We start from the raw sequence: 16,051 nt of genomic DNA on the forward strand, positions 1-16,051 counted from the left end.
CTTATTTTTCCAGATGAATTTCATGATTGCTTTTTCTATTTCTGTGAGGAATGCCATTGGGATTTTGATTAGAATTTCATTAAATCTGTATAGTGCTTTTGGTAGTATGATCATTTTGATAATATTAATTCTGCCTATCCAAGAGCAAGGTACATCTTTCCATCATCTAAGGTCTTCTTTGATTTCTTTCTTCAGGGTTCTGTAGTTTTCATTGTATAGATCATGTGATTCTTATCTTTGAGTCTATTGATATGATGAATTACATTTATTGATTTCTGTATGTTGAACCAACCTTGCATCCCTGGGATGAATCCCACTTGATCATGGTGCACAATCTTTTTGAGATGTTTTTGTATTCCATTTGCCAGATTTTTATTGAGAATTTTTGCATCTATGTTCATTAGAGATATTGGTCTATCTAAAGTTTTCTTTCTTTGATGTGTCTTTGCCTGGTTTTAAAATCAGGGTGATATTGGCCTCATAGAATGAGTTTGGAAGTGCTGCCTCTTTTTGTATTTTCTGAAATAAATTGGAGAGTATTGGTATTAGTTCTTCCTTAAAGGTCTTGTAGAACTCAACTGTGTATCTGTCTGGGCTTTGCTTGGTTGGTAAGCTTATGATGACGTCTTTCCTCACTTGGTATTGGTCTGTTTAAATTGTGTGTATCTTCCTGACTCAATCTGGGCAGATAGTATGACTCAAGAAATTTGTCAATGCCTTCACTGTCTACTATTTTATTAGAGTATAAGGTTTCAAAATAATTTCTGATTACCCTCTGTATTTCTGTAGAGTCTGTTGTGATATTACCTTTTTCATCATGGATGCTGGCAATTTGAGTTCTCTCTCCTTCTCTTCATTAGTGTGGCTAAGGGTCTGTCAATGTTATTTATTTATTTTTTGTTTTGTCTATTTTTTCAATTGTTTTTTTTTGTTTCGATTTCATTGACTTCAGTTCTAATTTTAATTATTTCTTGTCTTCTCCTGCTTTTGCTGCTGATTTGTTCTTCTTTGTCTAGAGCTTTGAGATGTAGTGTGAGGTCATTTATTTGTTGACTTTTTTTTTCTTTTAAGGAATGATCTCCACGCAATGAACTTTCCTCTTAGTACTGCTTTCATAGTGTCCCAGAGATTTCGATATGTTGTGTCTGTGTTCTCATTTACCTCTAAGAATTGTTTTAATCTTCTTCTTGATGTCTTCTGCAACCCATTATTCATTCAGTAGCATATTGTTTAGTCTCCATGTGATGCAGAAATTCTTATTCTTTATTTTGTTGTTGATTTCCAATTTCATTCCATTATGATCTGATAAAATGCATGGTAGTATCTCTACTTTTTTGTATTTGCTAAGAGTTGCTTTGTGACATATTATATGGTCTGTTTTAGAGAAGGATCCATGTGCTGCTGAGAAGAAAGTATATGCGCTTGATGCAGATTGAAATATTCTATATATTTCCATTAATTCTATGTTATTGATTGTATTATTGAGTTCTATAGATTCCTTATTCAACTTTTGTTTGGAAGATCTGTCCAGTGGTGAGAGGTGTGTTAAAGTCCCTCAAGATTGTTGTATGGTGGTCTATTAGACTCTTGAACTTGAAAAGAGTTTGCTTGATGAACATAGCTGCACCATTGTTTGGGGCATATATATTTATGATTGTTATATTGTGTTGGTGTATGGTTCCCTTGAGCAGTATGTAATGTCCTTCTTTATCCCTTTTGATTAACCTGGAGTTGAAGCCTACTTTATTTGATACAAAGATGGAAACCCCTGCTTGCTTCTGTACTCTGTGTAAGTGGTATGATTTTTCCAACCTTTCACCTTCAGTCTGTGTATGTCTTTTCCTATCTGATGAGTCTCCTGGATGCAGCATATTATTGGATCTTTTTTAATCCAATCTGCTAGCCTATGCCTTTTGATTGGTGAGTTTAGGCCATTAATATTCAGGGTTATTACTGAGACATGGTTTGTATTCCCAGCCATATTTGTTTATTTTTGTTATTTAACTTGACTTGATTTTCTTCTTTGATTAGTTTTTCCTTTAGTGTACTACCTCCCTCTGCTGATTTTCATTGTTGTTTTTCATTTTCTTCTCATGGAATATTTTCTCCAAGGATGTTTTCTCGTGCCAGTTTTCTAGCTGTAAATTCTTTTAAGTTTTGTTTATCATGCATGGTTTTTATTTCATCATAAAATCTAAAGCTTAATTTTGCTGGATACAAGATTTTTGGTTACCATCCATTTTCTTTCAGAGCTTGATATATGTTGTTCCAGGATCTTTTTTTTTTTTAAAGAGAGAGAGAATTTTTAATATTTATTTATTTGTTTTTAGTTTTCGACGGACACAACATCTTTGTTTGTATATGGTGCTGAGGATCGAACCTGGGCCGCACACATGCCAGGCGAGCGTGCTATTGCTTGAGCCACATCCCCAGCCTGTTCCAGGATCTTTTAGCTTTCAGGGTCTGTGTTGAAAAATCTACTGTTATCCTAGTTGATTTTCCCCTATATGTAATCTGATTCCTTTCTCTTGTGGTTTTAATATTTGTTCCTTATTCTGTATGTTGGGCATTTTTAAAATTTATATATGACAGCAGAATGCATTATAATTCTTATTACATATATAGAGCATAATTTTTCATATCTCTTGTTGTATACATAGTATATTTACACCAATTCTTGTCTTTATACCTGTACTTTGGATAATAATGATCATCACATTTCACCATCATTTATCACCCCATGCCTGCTTCCCTTCCCCTCCAACCCCTCTACCCTATCTAGAGTTCATCTATTCCTCCCATGCTCCCGCTCCCTATCCACTATGAATCAGCCTCCTTATATCAAAGAAAACTATGGGCATTTGGTTTTGGGGGATTGGCTAACTTCACTTACCATATCTTCTCAAACTCCATCCATTTACCTGCAAATGCTGATTTTATTCTCTTTTATTGCTGAGTAATATTCCATTGTGCATATATGCCTTAGTTTTTTATTCATTCATCTATTGAAGGGCATCTAGGTTGGCTCCACAGTTTAGCTATTGTGAATTGTGTTGCTATAAACATTGATGTGGCTGTGTCCCTGTAGTATGCTGTTTTTAAGTCCTTTGGGTATAGTCCAAGAAGAGGGATAGCTGGGTCAAATGGTGGTTCCATTTCCATATTGGCTGCACCAATTTGCAGTCCCACCAGCAGTGTATGAGTGTACTTTTTCCCCGCATCCTCGCCATATGTTGGGTATTTTTATTATAATATGTCTTGATGTGGCTCCGTTGTGGTTTTGTTCATGCGGTGTCCTGTAGTGCCGCAGTCCGGCTGCAGCAAAATAGCCGGGGGGGGGGGGGGTGACGAGGAACTTGTGTACCTTGATACAGCAGGAATGGGAGCCGTTTATTGTAGGACAGGAGGGGTATTTATACATTCCACACAGCTTATCTAATTAACATAAACTAGATACAGCAGTCAACCAATAAGGAATCTCCACACTTAATGCTCGCTGGCGTTACTTCACAAAGCACTCCCCCTGGCAAAATGCCAGGCGCCATCCTGACTTGTTTACAGACTTTAACACTGTAGGCTTCTTGAATTTGTGTTTCCACTTCATTTCTTCATGTTTGGAAAGTTTTCTGACATTATTTCATTAAATAGATTACTCCTTCCTTTGGTTTGAACCTCTATGCCTTCCTGTATCCCAATAACTCTTAAATTTGGTCTTTTTATGCTAGCCCATATTTCTTGAATGTTCTGCTCATGGTTTCTTACCATCATCACTGTGTAGTCTACATTCTTTTCAAGATTATGTATTTTATCTTCATTGTCTGATGTCCTATCTTCCAAGTGGTCTACTCTGTTGGCGAGGCTTTCATTTGAGCTTTTATTTTGGTTTATTGTTTCTTTCATTTCAAGGATTTCTGGTTTGTTTGTTTGTTTGTTTTAGAATCTCTAACTCCCTGTTGAGGTGATCTTTTGCTTCCTGTATTTGTTTATATAGCTCCTTGTCAAAGTCATCTCTCACTGCCTGTATTTGCTTTCTTATAACTTGCTTGAGTTCACAGAACATTTTAACCATGTACACCCTGAACTCCTTCTCTGACATTTCTTCTGCTGTGGCTTCCAATGATTCTAATGATGTGGTGTCTTGATTTGTTTGGGGCACTTTCTTCCCTTGTCTTTTCATGTTGCTCATGTGTCTTCCTTTCCAGCTCTGTGGGTGTTATTGTTTTACCCTACAGGTTTGTAGTGCTCTTGTGGGGTTCCAAGATCCCTCCTTTGTGGGGAAGGACAATGTTAACAGATCCCAATATCAACAATATAACATGTATGAACAATTTGTTGTTATTAAGATGTTTACAGTTTGGTCTCAATGTGCAGAAATGTTGGATTCAATTATTATCTAAAATATAATCAGTAATTTTGTAGAAAGATTTACAGTTTCTGACAGTGGACAGTGAACTGGGGGTGGGGCTTAGGATGACATGCTGAGGAGGTGGGATTTGAGGATATAGAGTTAATATATCTTTGGAAGTGTGAAAGAGAAATCTAATGAAGAGGGTTAGTAGCAAGAAAATAGACAGGAAGTAATTTAGGGTAGGCAAGTACGTAGGAAGACAGTATTGTACATAAAACAAACACACATATGTATTTAGAAAAATACAAGATGTTAAAATAGTACAATTTGGAGAGAGAAAGAAAAATGAAAGAAGAAAAAAGAGCAGAATAAAGGGCATCTACAACACCTCTATATTATATTATTCAGATGACTCAGTCCTCAGAATCCTATTTCATGCAAAGTTCTTGGTTTCACATATGTTGGGGATGTGAGTGCCGGAGGATAGAAGGGTAGAAGACAAAGAGAGAAGGAAAATTTTTACCCAAAGGAAGAAACCAGGGTTGTTGCTAGTTTTAGAGATCTGTATCTTTTCTGCTTCTCTTCTCATCCAATAGTTGGGGTTGTCTGTTGTAAGCTGGTGTCTCTGCCCTCAGGATGGTGGAAGTAACCAGGTGGGAAGGCTGGTCCTAGTGCAGGATGCATGGAAGCAGGGAATGGCACCTGTCAGTCCCTGCAGGGAGACTGCACCTCATGGGTCTCCTTTTGGGATTGCTAGTATGACTTGAGCACCCAGTACTATCTCCCTCTCTTGCCTGGAGATTTCCCAGTTCCTGGTCTCTCTGTTAGGCTTCAAAGTTTAGCCCTGTCTCTCTCTCCCTTAGCAGTTCCCAATTGTGGGACCTCTCACACCAAGGCTCACACCAGGTGGGTGGCGCCCTGGTCGCAGTGCACACCTGTCCAGCTGAGAGCTGTTTTTGTGTTGGGTAGTTACTGTGTTATTGCTGCTGGGGAGAGAGGGAGTTGGAAACCTGGTACCTGGCCAGAATGGAGATCCAATCTGGGAGCTGCCTCCACCTAATATAGCGAGAAAGGTTATCCAAGATGGAGGCAACTGCTTTCAGCATGGGGTGTCTGGTGAGGTGAGGGGAGCCAGGCGATGGCTTTGTGCTGTGGGTAAGTAGCAGTCGAGTGACCTGCGTGGGAGCGGAGCGAAGTCTGAGAGTTCTGCAGAGGTGCTGATAGGTGCTTCTGCTAAGGCGCTTGAGAGCCCTGTGTGGGGTAGAACTGCGGGCTTTGGGTTTTGGGAGCCAGGAGTCTGGAGTCCTACTCGAACCCTGAGGCTCAGGGCCCTGTGTGGGGTCACAACACTGGTGATTTCTGCAGAAATCAGCTGTATTGGGGTCCTCTAACCCTCTCATAGATGAAGTATTCCAAGTAGGTGAGATCTGGATCATGGAGTGACACAGAATGCTGCCTCCCTCTGGCCTGCCATCTTCTGTCCTCGATACTTATATTCTTGATAATTGCCAAGACTGAGATGGAATCTCAGTGTAGTTTTAATTTTCATTTCCCTAATTGCTACAGATGTTGAACATTTTTTATATATTTGTTGACTGTTCATATTTCTTCTTCTGTGAAGTGCCTGTTCAGTTCTTTTGCCCTTTAATTGATTGGGTTATTTATTTTTCTGGTGTTAAGTTTTTTAAAAAGTTCTTTGTGTATCCTGGAGATTAATGCTCTATCTGAGGTACAGGTGGTAGAAGATATCTCCCATTCTGTAGGCTCTCTCTCTTGTTCTTGATTGTTTCCTTTGCTATGAAGAAGTTTTTTAGTTTGATGCCATCCCATTTGGTCATTTTTTTTATTAGTTGTTCAAGACATTATAAAGCTCTTGACATATCATATTTTATACATTTGATTCAAGTGGGTTATGAACTCCCATTTTTACCACGTGTACAGATTGCAGAATCACATCGGTTACACATCCACATTTATACATACTGCCATACTTGTGTCTGTTGTATTTTGCTGCCTTTCCTATCCCATTTGGTCATTATTGATTTTATTATAAGTAGAATATTTCTCTTTAATTTTTGTATTGTTCATTACTAATACATAGAGATTCAGTTGATTTTTATATTGATCTTGTATCACACAATTTTGTTGAAGGTATTTAAAGTTTTTTTTGTCTTTTTGCTTCCCTGGACAGATGCCTTTATTGCCTTCTATAGCCTAACTGCCCTAGCTATAACCTTCAGTACAGTGTTAAATGGAAGTGGTGGAAGTGTATATCACTTTCTTACTATTGGTCTTAGGGAGATATGGGAAGTTTTTTTGCAGTTATGTATGAAATTAGCCGTGGTTTTTTCACAGATGCCCTTTATCAAGTGAGAAAATTCCCTTCTATTTTTTGTTTGTTGAGTAGTTTTATCATTAAAAGATACTGGATTTTGTCAAACTTTTATTTTTATATATATATATATATATATATATAGAAATGAATGTATGATTTTTGTTCTTTAATAATATGATGTTATAGTAACTGATTTTAAGATATTAAATGAATGTTGCATTTCTAAAATAAATTCCACATAAATTCCATATAATCCTTTTTATTTATTGCTGTATTCATTTTGCTAATGCTTTATTGAGGATTTTTAATGTCTATATAAGAGATTTTGGTCTGCTGTTTTCTTGTGATGGATGTCTTTGGTTTTGATACAAAGGTAATACATATACAACATATCTTCTATAATATGTTGACAAGTGTTCTTTTCTATTTTTGGAAAATTTTGTGAAAAATCGAATATGGGTTGTTCTTGAAATGTTTGGTAGAATTCACCTTTGAAGCCAGCTGGGGCCTTGACCTTTCTTCGGGCAAAGTTTAAAAATTGCTAATTCAATTTCTGTACTTGTAGCTCTGTTCAGATTTTCTATTGATTGTTTTTTTTTTAATTTTAAAAAGTTTTTTTAGTTATAGATGAACACAATACCTTTATTTTATTTATCTATTTTTATGTGTGTTGAGAATCAAACTCAGTGCCTCACATATGTTAGACAAGCACTCTACCACTAAGCCACACGGCTGCAGCCCCTTCTATTCATTCTTGAGTCTGTTTCAGTGTTTTGTATTTTTCTAGGAATTTGGCCATTTTTAACTTATCTAATTTGTTGACAAAATTTTGTTAATAGCATTCCCATAGGATTCTTTCCATTTCTCTAAGATTGATGGTGATTTGCCTCTTCTTTTAGTCCTGATTTTAGTGATAGTTGAGTCTTCCCTCTCATCTTTTAGGTCATTCTGTATAAATGTTTGTCGATTTTGCTGAACTTTTCAAAGAACCAACTTCTGGTTTCATTGTTGTTGTTGTTTTTCTATATATATAGGTCTTCCCTAATTTTTCTGCTCTAATCTTTGTTTCCTTCCCACTGCTAGTTTTGGATTTAGTTAGTGCTTCTTTATGAAGTCTTATAGAATGAAAAATTAGATTATTGACTTGAGATTAATTTGTTTTAGCTTGGGTCACCATAACAGAATACTGCAGACTGGGTTACTTAAGCAATAGAATTTTTTTCTCACATATCTAGATTCTAGAAATCCATGATCAGGTTACCAGCATGGTCACATTCTGGTGAGGGCTCTTTTCCTGACTTACAGACAGAAGCTTTTCCCTGTGTCCTCATATGACAAGGAGATAGAACTTGCTCTCTGATATCTCTTCTTATAAGAGAATTAGTTCTATCATGACAGCAATGTATCCCCTGCAATCTCATCTAAATTTAATTATCTTCCAAAGGTCATATTTCCAAATACTGTAGCAAATTTCTTCTCTTTAATCTAGGTGTACTCTGCTATAAATTTCCCTCCATACACTGCTTTCACTTCTTCCCAACAGTCTTAGTATGTTGTTTTATATTTTCATTCATGTCAAGATATTTTCTAATTTCCCTTGTGATTTCTTCTTTGACCATTTGGTTATTTAGGATTGGATGTTTAATTTTTATATATTTTTGAATTTCCCAAGTTCTTTCTGTTACTGATTTCTAATTGTGTTCCTTTGTAGTTATAGAGGATCATTTAAATTTATTGGGGGTCATTTTACGACCAAATATATTCTATAAGCACTTGAGAAAAAATGTTACTGTATTATTGCTGGTAGAATGCTCTGTGTGTATGTTTTGTGTTTAGTTGATTTATTGTATTGTTCAAGTCTTCTAATTTCTGTTTATCTTTTGCCTAGTTTTTCTAGCCATTATTGAAATTTTGTACCAAACTTTCCAACTATTATTGTTGAATTGTCTGTTTTTCTATTTAATTTTGTCAGTTTTTGCTTCATATATTTTCAGTCTCTCTTTTTAGGTGCATTTATTATGTTCATAATTAGCTATAGACTCATCAGTTGGCCCTTTTATCTTTAAAGACTGTCCTTTTTTTATCTCTACTGATGGGCTTTTGTTTTAAAATATACTTAGTTTTCTGTGTGCTCTCTTCTGGTTTCTTTTACCAGCTTATTTGTATCTTTGAATCTAAAGTGTATCTCTTGTAAAGAGCATACAGTTGGATTTAGTTTATTCAGCCTAACAATATCATTTATTATGTTGTTTCATCATTTGATATTTAGTGTATATAATGTGGTAATAATTTTTTGTTTTGAGACAGGGTAGATCCTCCCTCTGGTGCCTAAGTAGCTGGGACTGCAAGCATGTATCACCATACCCAGGTCCTGCACCACCACCCCTAACTGACATGTTTGGATTTATATCTGCTATTTTATTTTCTACTTTCTAGATAAATCATGTCTTATTTATTTATTTCTGGTTTTATATTACTGGATTCTTTTGAATTCAGTGACTATTTTCTGAGTTTTAAGTCCTATATAGATTTTTTTCACTATATATGTATTTTCTCCAGAGCTTATGTTATACATATTTATTTATCATAATTGACTTCAGATTTATATAAATATAATTCCAATGATATATGTAAATGTTACTTTTACACAATTTATTCATTCTTCCCCCTTTTTGTGCTATTATTTCAGCATATAATATGTCCATATATGTAACAAACTCAGTAAATTATTTTATAAACCTTACCATTTCTGGTTGTTTTCATTTTTTCCAGGGATTTGAATTACTATCATCTATTATTTCCTTGCTTCAATACACTTTTGTATTCATCTCCTTTATACTTTTATTTTAAAATTTATTATATCCCTGTATGGCATATGACCAACAATAAGATAATACATATATTGTTTTATACAAACATTTGTACATAATTATCTTTATCTTTATGTGTGTGTATGTGTAGATTTAGATTACAGTTTGGCATCCTGGTTTTAGCCTGAAATTTTTTTTTATTATTTTTTTTTTATTTTGTTTTTATTTTTATTTATTTATTTTTATGTGGTGTTGAGGATCTAACCCAGCACCTCCCACATGGTAGGCAAGCACTCTACCATTGCGCTACAACCCTGGCCCCTCTTTATTTATAACACAATTCTGCTAGTGACACATTCTTAGCTTGAATGTTTTTTCTTGGCCTTCATTTTTTTTTTTTTTTTGTACCAGGAATTGAACTCAGGGGCACTCAACCACTAAGCCACATCCCCAGCCCTATTTTGTATTTTATTTAGAGACAGGGTCTGAGTTGCTTAGCACCTCACTGTTGCTGAGGCTGGGTTTGAACTCATGATTCTCCTGTCTCAGCCTCCTGAGCTGCTGGGATCACAGGCATGTGCCACCATGCCCAGCTTACCTTCATTTTTTTTTTGTATACCTTCATGTACTACTTATCTTTATGTGGTGCTGAGGATCAAACCCAGTGCTAGGCGAGCGCTCATACATGCTAGGTGAGCACTCTACCACTGAGCCACAACCCCAGCCCCTCACCTTCATTTTTAAAAGATCATTTTATTTAATAGATGATTCTTGGTTGAAATTTTTTTTTTTCTTTCGTCACTTAGAATGTCATCTCACTACCTTCTGGCTTCCATTGTTTCTGATGAGAAATCATTTTTTACTGGTTTTATCACGTGTGTGATAAATTGCTTTTATTTGCTACTTTTGAGATTTTCCTTGTCTTGCTAGGTGTGATGGCACAAGTCTGTAATCCCAGTGGCTCAGGAGGCTAAAACAGGAGTATCAACAGTTCAAAGCCAGCCTCAGCAATGGCGAGGTGCTAAGCAAGTCAGTGAGACCCTGTCTCTAAATAAAATACAAAATAGGGCTGAGGATGTGGTTCAGTGGTCAACTGTACCTAAGTTCAATCCCCAGTACCAAAAAAAAGAGAGAGAGAGATTTTTCTTGTCTTTGTTTTAGCTAGGGTGTATTCAGTTGTGGACCTCTCTGTTTCTCCTTATTGTAATTTTTTTTTATTCTTTAGATGTGTAAATTAATGTTTTTCATCAAATTTGGGATTTCACTAATATGTCTTCAAATATTTTTCTCCTTTCTCTAGCTCCACTTCCTCTTGATATTCCCATTACTCATATGCTGGTGCATTTTTGGTGTCCAACATTTCTCTGAGGCTCTGTTTATTTCTCTTCATTCTTTTTGTATCTTCATAAGAGATACTCTAAGTTGACCTATCTTCAAGTTTGCTGATTCTTCTATCTGCTCCAATCTACTGCTCATTTCCTCAAGTAAATTTTTCATTTATTTTATAGTGCTCAATTTCTACTTGGTCCTTACAAAATTAATTTTAACTCTATTGCTTTATTTAATGAGATGTTGTCATCATATCTTCCCTTGACTTCTGTAAGCATGGTTTCCTTTAGTTCACAGAATATATGTATTGTGGGTACTTTGAAGTTTTTGCTACTTTCAGCAGCTGTATTCCTCATTTTTCTCTTCCATGTTCTTTTTCCTATGTATGGGTCTGTTTGAGTATCTGTTTTATTGATTTTTCTGTTAAACTTCCCATTGCTCTGCTGCTGTCTCTTATTCAGTTGTTAGTCTCCACTAATTACAGGCTAGTTTGTTGCTTTTGATAGTGCCCCAGAGGTAAATTGCTCTAATCTGATATAATTAGATGTGGCTTCCATTTGAGGGGCAGTTTTGGAGGCTTGTTCTGATCCCAGGAGGGCTCCTGTTAGTTGCCTTTTCTGTGTTTCTCTGTTAAATTTTTAGCTGGCCCATAGTTTAGCTTGATTTTCTCATGAAGTTGCAGTCTCATGTTATTTGTTTACTTCCAACATCTCATTTTTGATAGCACCCTTAGGCTTAAACTTCCCTGTACTCTATTCCAAATAGTCTGTCACCCTAGGGAAAGCTCTGTGTTCATAAGGCTTACCTTTCCCCTGGTAAAAAAATCTCTGAGCCACTGCTCTGTAGTTATTAATAGTGACAGTGGACTGCTTCTCTTGGAGTGGCACCCTTTCCTTACCAATGGAGGGCTGGGTAACCTCTTCTTATTCATTTTTCCCTCATAGCATGGAAACTTCACTCTGAGTAGAAGGAAGAACAGTTAGGACCCAGTATTCTTGGCCTGCCACCTGAGGTTAGCTTCTGTCCTATGGGTAAAGTCTAAGTAGAGGAAAGGAACCCCAAACCTATTAGCTCTTCCTCCCCAGAACTGAGCTTCTGCAGCACAGAATTGAGCAGAGAGTGGAATGATAAAAGATGGTAACCTGCCTTTCCTTGGAAAAGGGAATAGCTCTTGACTGGGACCTGTGGGAAAAATGGAGTCCCCAAGCTGTACTTACCAAGAAGAGAGCTTCTGTGTTGCTGAAAGAGACACTGGAAGAGAGGGATTCACACACTATAGTTCTTGGGTCAAGTCTGGTCTACTGCCTGTTGTTCTACATAAAATTTCATTCGAATACAGTTAAAACAATTCATTTACATATTTTCTTTTTCTGGCATAGTGAAAGTAATTGCAATAGAGAATGTATGGCACACAAAGCCTAAAATATTTAGTAACTGGCCCTTTACAGGAAAAAAAAAAACTGTCAACCCCATTGGATGAGCTTTACTAAAATATTTTTTAATTTATTAGGAAGAAAGATTTATTTTGGCCCATGGTTCTTAAGGTATCAGTCCAAGATCAAGTAGTCCCATTGCTTTGGGCCTCTGATAAGGGTAGCATATCATGGCAGGACGACATGGCAGAACAAACCAAAATCTTTTATTACTTAAAGGTATAAGCACTTCTGTTATAAATATGAGCTGTCAAAAATGCCATCTAAATTAAAATAAAATTTCAATTAAACAAACACAAAGCCAGGCATGGTGGTGCATACCTGTAATCCTAGGGGCTCTGGAGGCTGAGGCAGGAGGATCGTGAGTTCAAAGCCAGCCTCAGCAACTTAGTGAGGTGTTAAGCAGCTCAGTGAGACCCTGTCTCTAAAGAAAATACAAAATAGGGCTGGGGATGTGGCTCAGTGGTTGAGTGCCCCTGAATTCAATTCCCGATACCCCCCTTCCCCCCAAAAAAAAACAAAAACAGAAATTGCATATTTTTAATATAAAACATTTTTTTTCTTTTTTCCTCATATTTTCAGATCTAGTAGCTCAGCGTGGAGAAAGATTGGAATTATTGATAGATAAAACAGAAAATCTCGTGGATTCAGTAAGTATGGAATATGATAATATTTTTCAGGATATAAATTAGAGAAACTGCAAACGATAGCTAATTAATTGAGAAATGTCTTAAATTCAATATTCTGGTTGTTCTCCTTTCTTATTTCCATTATGTGATTATATTGTGATAAGGAGGATAACAGTGAGGCATAGCAAAAAAAAAAAAAAAAACCACTATGTATTAGTAGCCGTTAAGTAAGCTTTGGTTTGGAAGATGGTGCCTACATAATTCACAACCTCAACATTATGTACTAGTCTTTTTTCTCTACAAATCTGTAAAATATGAAATGAATAAATGTATACACCATTTGTGACCCAGTATGAGTCCTGAAAACTGGATAATTCACATTTTTTTAAAGATAGTTTCATCTTTCCTTGTATAAAGCCAAAGGAATGGGTTGGAAAGAGGAGGTAAGCCTTAAAGAAGATGGTAAGATAGTGTGTCCTTGTGACCTACTTATACTAGTTACATATGTCTTCACATTTTCTATGTGGTTAAATGAATCAACATTTGGAAAAAGTTGATAGATATATGGTGAACAGATGGGTGGCAGAGATCAGTTACAATTGGGTAATATAATTACAAATTTAAATGCAGAGCACAATTTTGCATATTGTGTTTTGGTCAGCTTTTTCACTGCTATGACCAAAAGACCTGACAAGAACAGAGTGTAGAGAAGGACAAGTTTATTTTGGCTCATGGTTTCAGAGATCTTAGACTATAGACAGATGATTCCATAGCTTTGGCAGGAGGACATGGAAGAGGAAAGCTGCTCAGGACATGGCACCAGGAAGTAGAGAGAGCTTTGCTCACCAGGGACAATATATAAACCCCAAAGACACAGCCCAGTGACCACCTCCTCCAGCCACATCCTGCCTACCTATATTACCTACTGCCCAATTAATTCATCCATATGGGTGGATTCATGTACTGATTAGGTTAAAAACATCTTATAATCTGATCATTTTATCTCGGAAAAATCTTGCATTGTCTCTCACATGAACTTTTGGAGGACATCTTATATCTAAACCATAACACCTTGAAGTAGATCAGTTTAGCTCCATTCTAGGACTTCAGTTAAACTTGAAGTTCGCCCACAACTCATGATGCTCTGTTCATTTTCTTCAGTCTTTTTCTCTCTGTTTTATTTAGGATAGCTTCTAATGCTATGTCCAAATTTTCTTTTCTTCTGTAGTTTTTAATTTGCTATTAATCACATCCTGTATATTTTTCATTTCTACTAGTTCGGTTTGAATCTTTTATATGTCTCCCTCACATGTGCATGTTTTCCTCTACCTTCTTGAATATGTGAAATCTATTATAATTGAAGTGTTTATTCCTCTTACATGTAATATAAAATTGATTAAATTGGGTTTAAGTGAGCCATCTTGCTCTTTGTTTTTTATTTCCTCTATCTTCTTTTGATTACTTAAGTTTTTTTGTTCTTTTATCATTTCTACTGGTTATTTTAACACTTTTATTGAGAAATGAGCTCAGACCATATAAATAAACCATTTAAGTTGCATATTTCAGTGATTTTTGATAAATTGCATTATCAGATTTTTAAATTGTTGCAAATATATAGCATAAATTTTGCAATTTTGACCATTTTTTAAGTGTAAAATTTAGTGACATTGATACACCTACAGTGTGTTCCAACCATTGTTACTTTTTCCAAAGGAATTTATCACCCTGAACAGAAACTTGGGACCTCTGAGCAAAAATTCCCAATTCCCATAGTTAATATCTCGTATCAACTTTGTCTGTGAATTTGCCTGTTCTAGGTATCTCATGTAAGTAGAATTAGTAATATTTGTTCTTTTGTGTCAGGCTTGTTTAACTGAGCATGATATTTTCAAGGTTTATCCTTATTGTAGCTTATATCAGAACTTTATTCCTTTTTATGGCTAAATAATATTCCATATATTGTATTATATACTACATTTGTTATCTATTCATATATAGATAGACACTTGGGATGTTTCACCTTTTAACTATTATGAATAATTTGTAGTGAACATTGGTGTACAGATATCTATTTGAATTCTGCTTTCAGTTCCTTTGGGTCTATACCTAGGAATGAAATTGCTGAGTAATATAGTGATTCTATGTTTAGCTTTTTGAGGAACCACTAAACTTTTCCGTAGCAGCTGCACCATTTTGCATTCCCATCAGCAATGTGTGAGGGTATCAGTTTCTCTACTCTTTGCAAGCACTTACTTTCCACCTTTATATTATAGTCATCCTAGTGGATATGAAGTAGTATCTTATTATTTTGTATTTTCCAATATTTTAAGAACATACACATTTGCTACGGTATGGTAAAGCTATTGGGCCAGTGGAGGAGATGAGAATGAGTCTTGGAAGAAAGAAATTTATTATGCTTTTAGGTCCCAGAGATAGAGTCATCACATGCCACATGGGGTTACAGGAAAACACCAGGGTGTTTAGAAAGCCAAAGGACCAGGAGAAAGGGAAAATTCAATACTAAAGCTTTTATTGTGGCTTCTGCAGAAAAGGCAAAATAGAACAGAGTAAAACAGTTTAAGATTGACTATCTTATATAATTTCAGTGGACTCTTTTAAAAACATTTTTTTAAAGATGGACACAATATCTTTATTTATTTTATATATTTTTATGTGGTACTGAGGATCAAACCCAGTGCCTCACATGTGCAAGGCAAGTGCTCTACTGCTGAGCTATAACTATACCCAGCACCTCAGTGGACTCTTAAGTTATCAGGGTGGTCTATAGTACCTGGTATCTGGCCCTGAGATGATAAGACAAAAGGACATTGACTCTTGAAGTGCCTGAGCCAGAAAAAGGAGATACAGCTCTGAACTGATCAATTTGCATATCAAACACATGCTCCTTTCTGGGCCCTTTGCTATCTCTGAGAATTAGCTGCCCCTAAGAGAGGTACTCTCCTTGGCCAGAATATTTTTTTAAGATGTTAGGATATCATAACATGTAAAAAAAATAGATATGTAATACAACTAATGATGTTGAATATTTTTTCCTTGTGCTTATTGTCCATTTATTTATCTTCTTTAGAAAAAAATAATTCAATCCTCTGGCCATTTTTAAATAGGGTTTTTTTTTAATCATTGAGTTTCAGGAGTGTTTTTTTTTA

At 35.8% G+C, this 16,051-nt stretch overlaps 1 protein-coding gene across 3 annotated transcripts in view; it reads left to right on the top strand.

The window, feature by feature from the left end:
* Positions 1-16,051, top strand: part of Vamp7 (vesicle associated membrane protein 7) — a 52,528-nt gene that overhangs the window by 22,583 nt on the left and 13,894 nt on the right. For all 3 annotated transcript variants that reach the window (XM_077106627.1, XM_077106629.1, XM_077106628.1), the window contains exon 6: positions 12,838-12,905. In XM_077106627.1, coding sequence (XP_076962742.1) covers positions 12,838-12,905 — 68 coding nt within the window. The remainder of the gene's footprint in view (positions 1-12,837; positions 12,906-16,051) is intronic.

This window comes from Callospermophilus lateralis, chromosome X (assembly GCF_048772815.1).
Source record: "Callospermophilus lateralis isolate mCalLat2 chromosome X, mCalLat2.hap1, whole genome shotgun sequence".
Taxonomy (NCBI): domain Eukaryota; kingdom Metazoa; phylum Chordata; class Mammalia; order Rodentia; family Sciuridae; genus Callospermophilus; species Callospermophilus lateralis.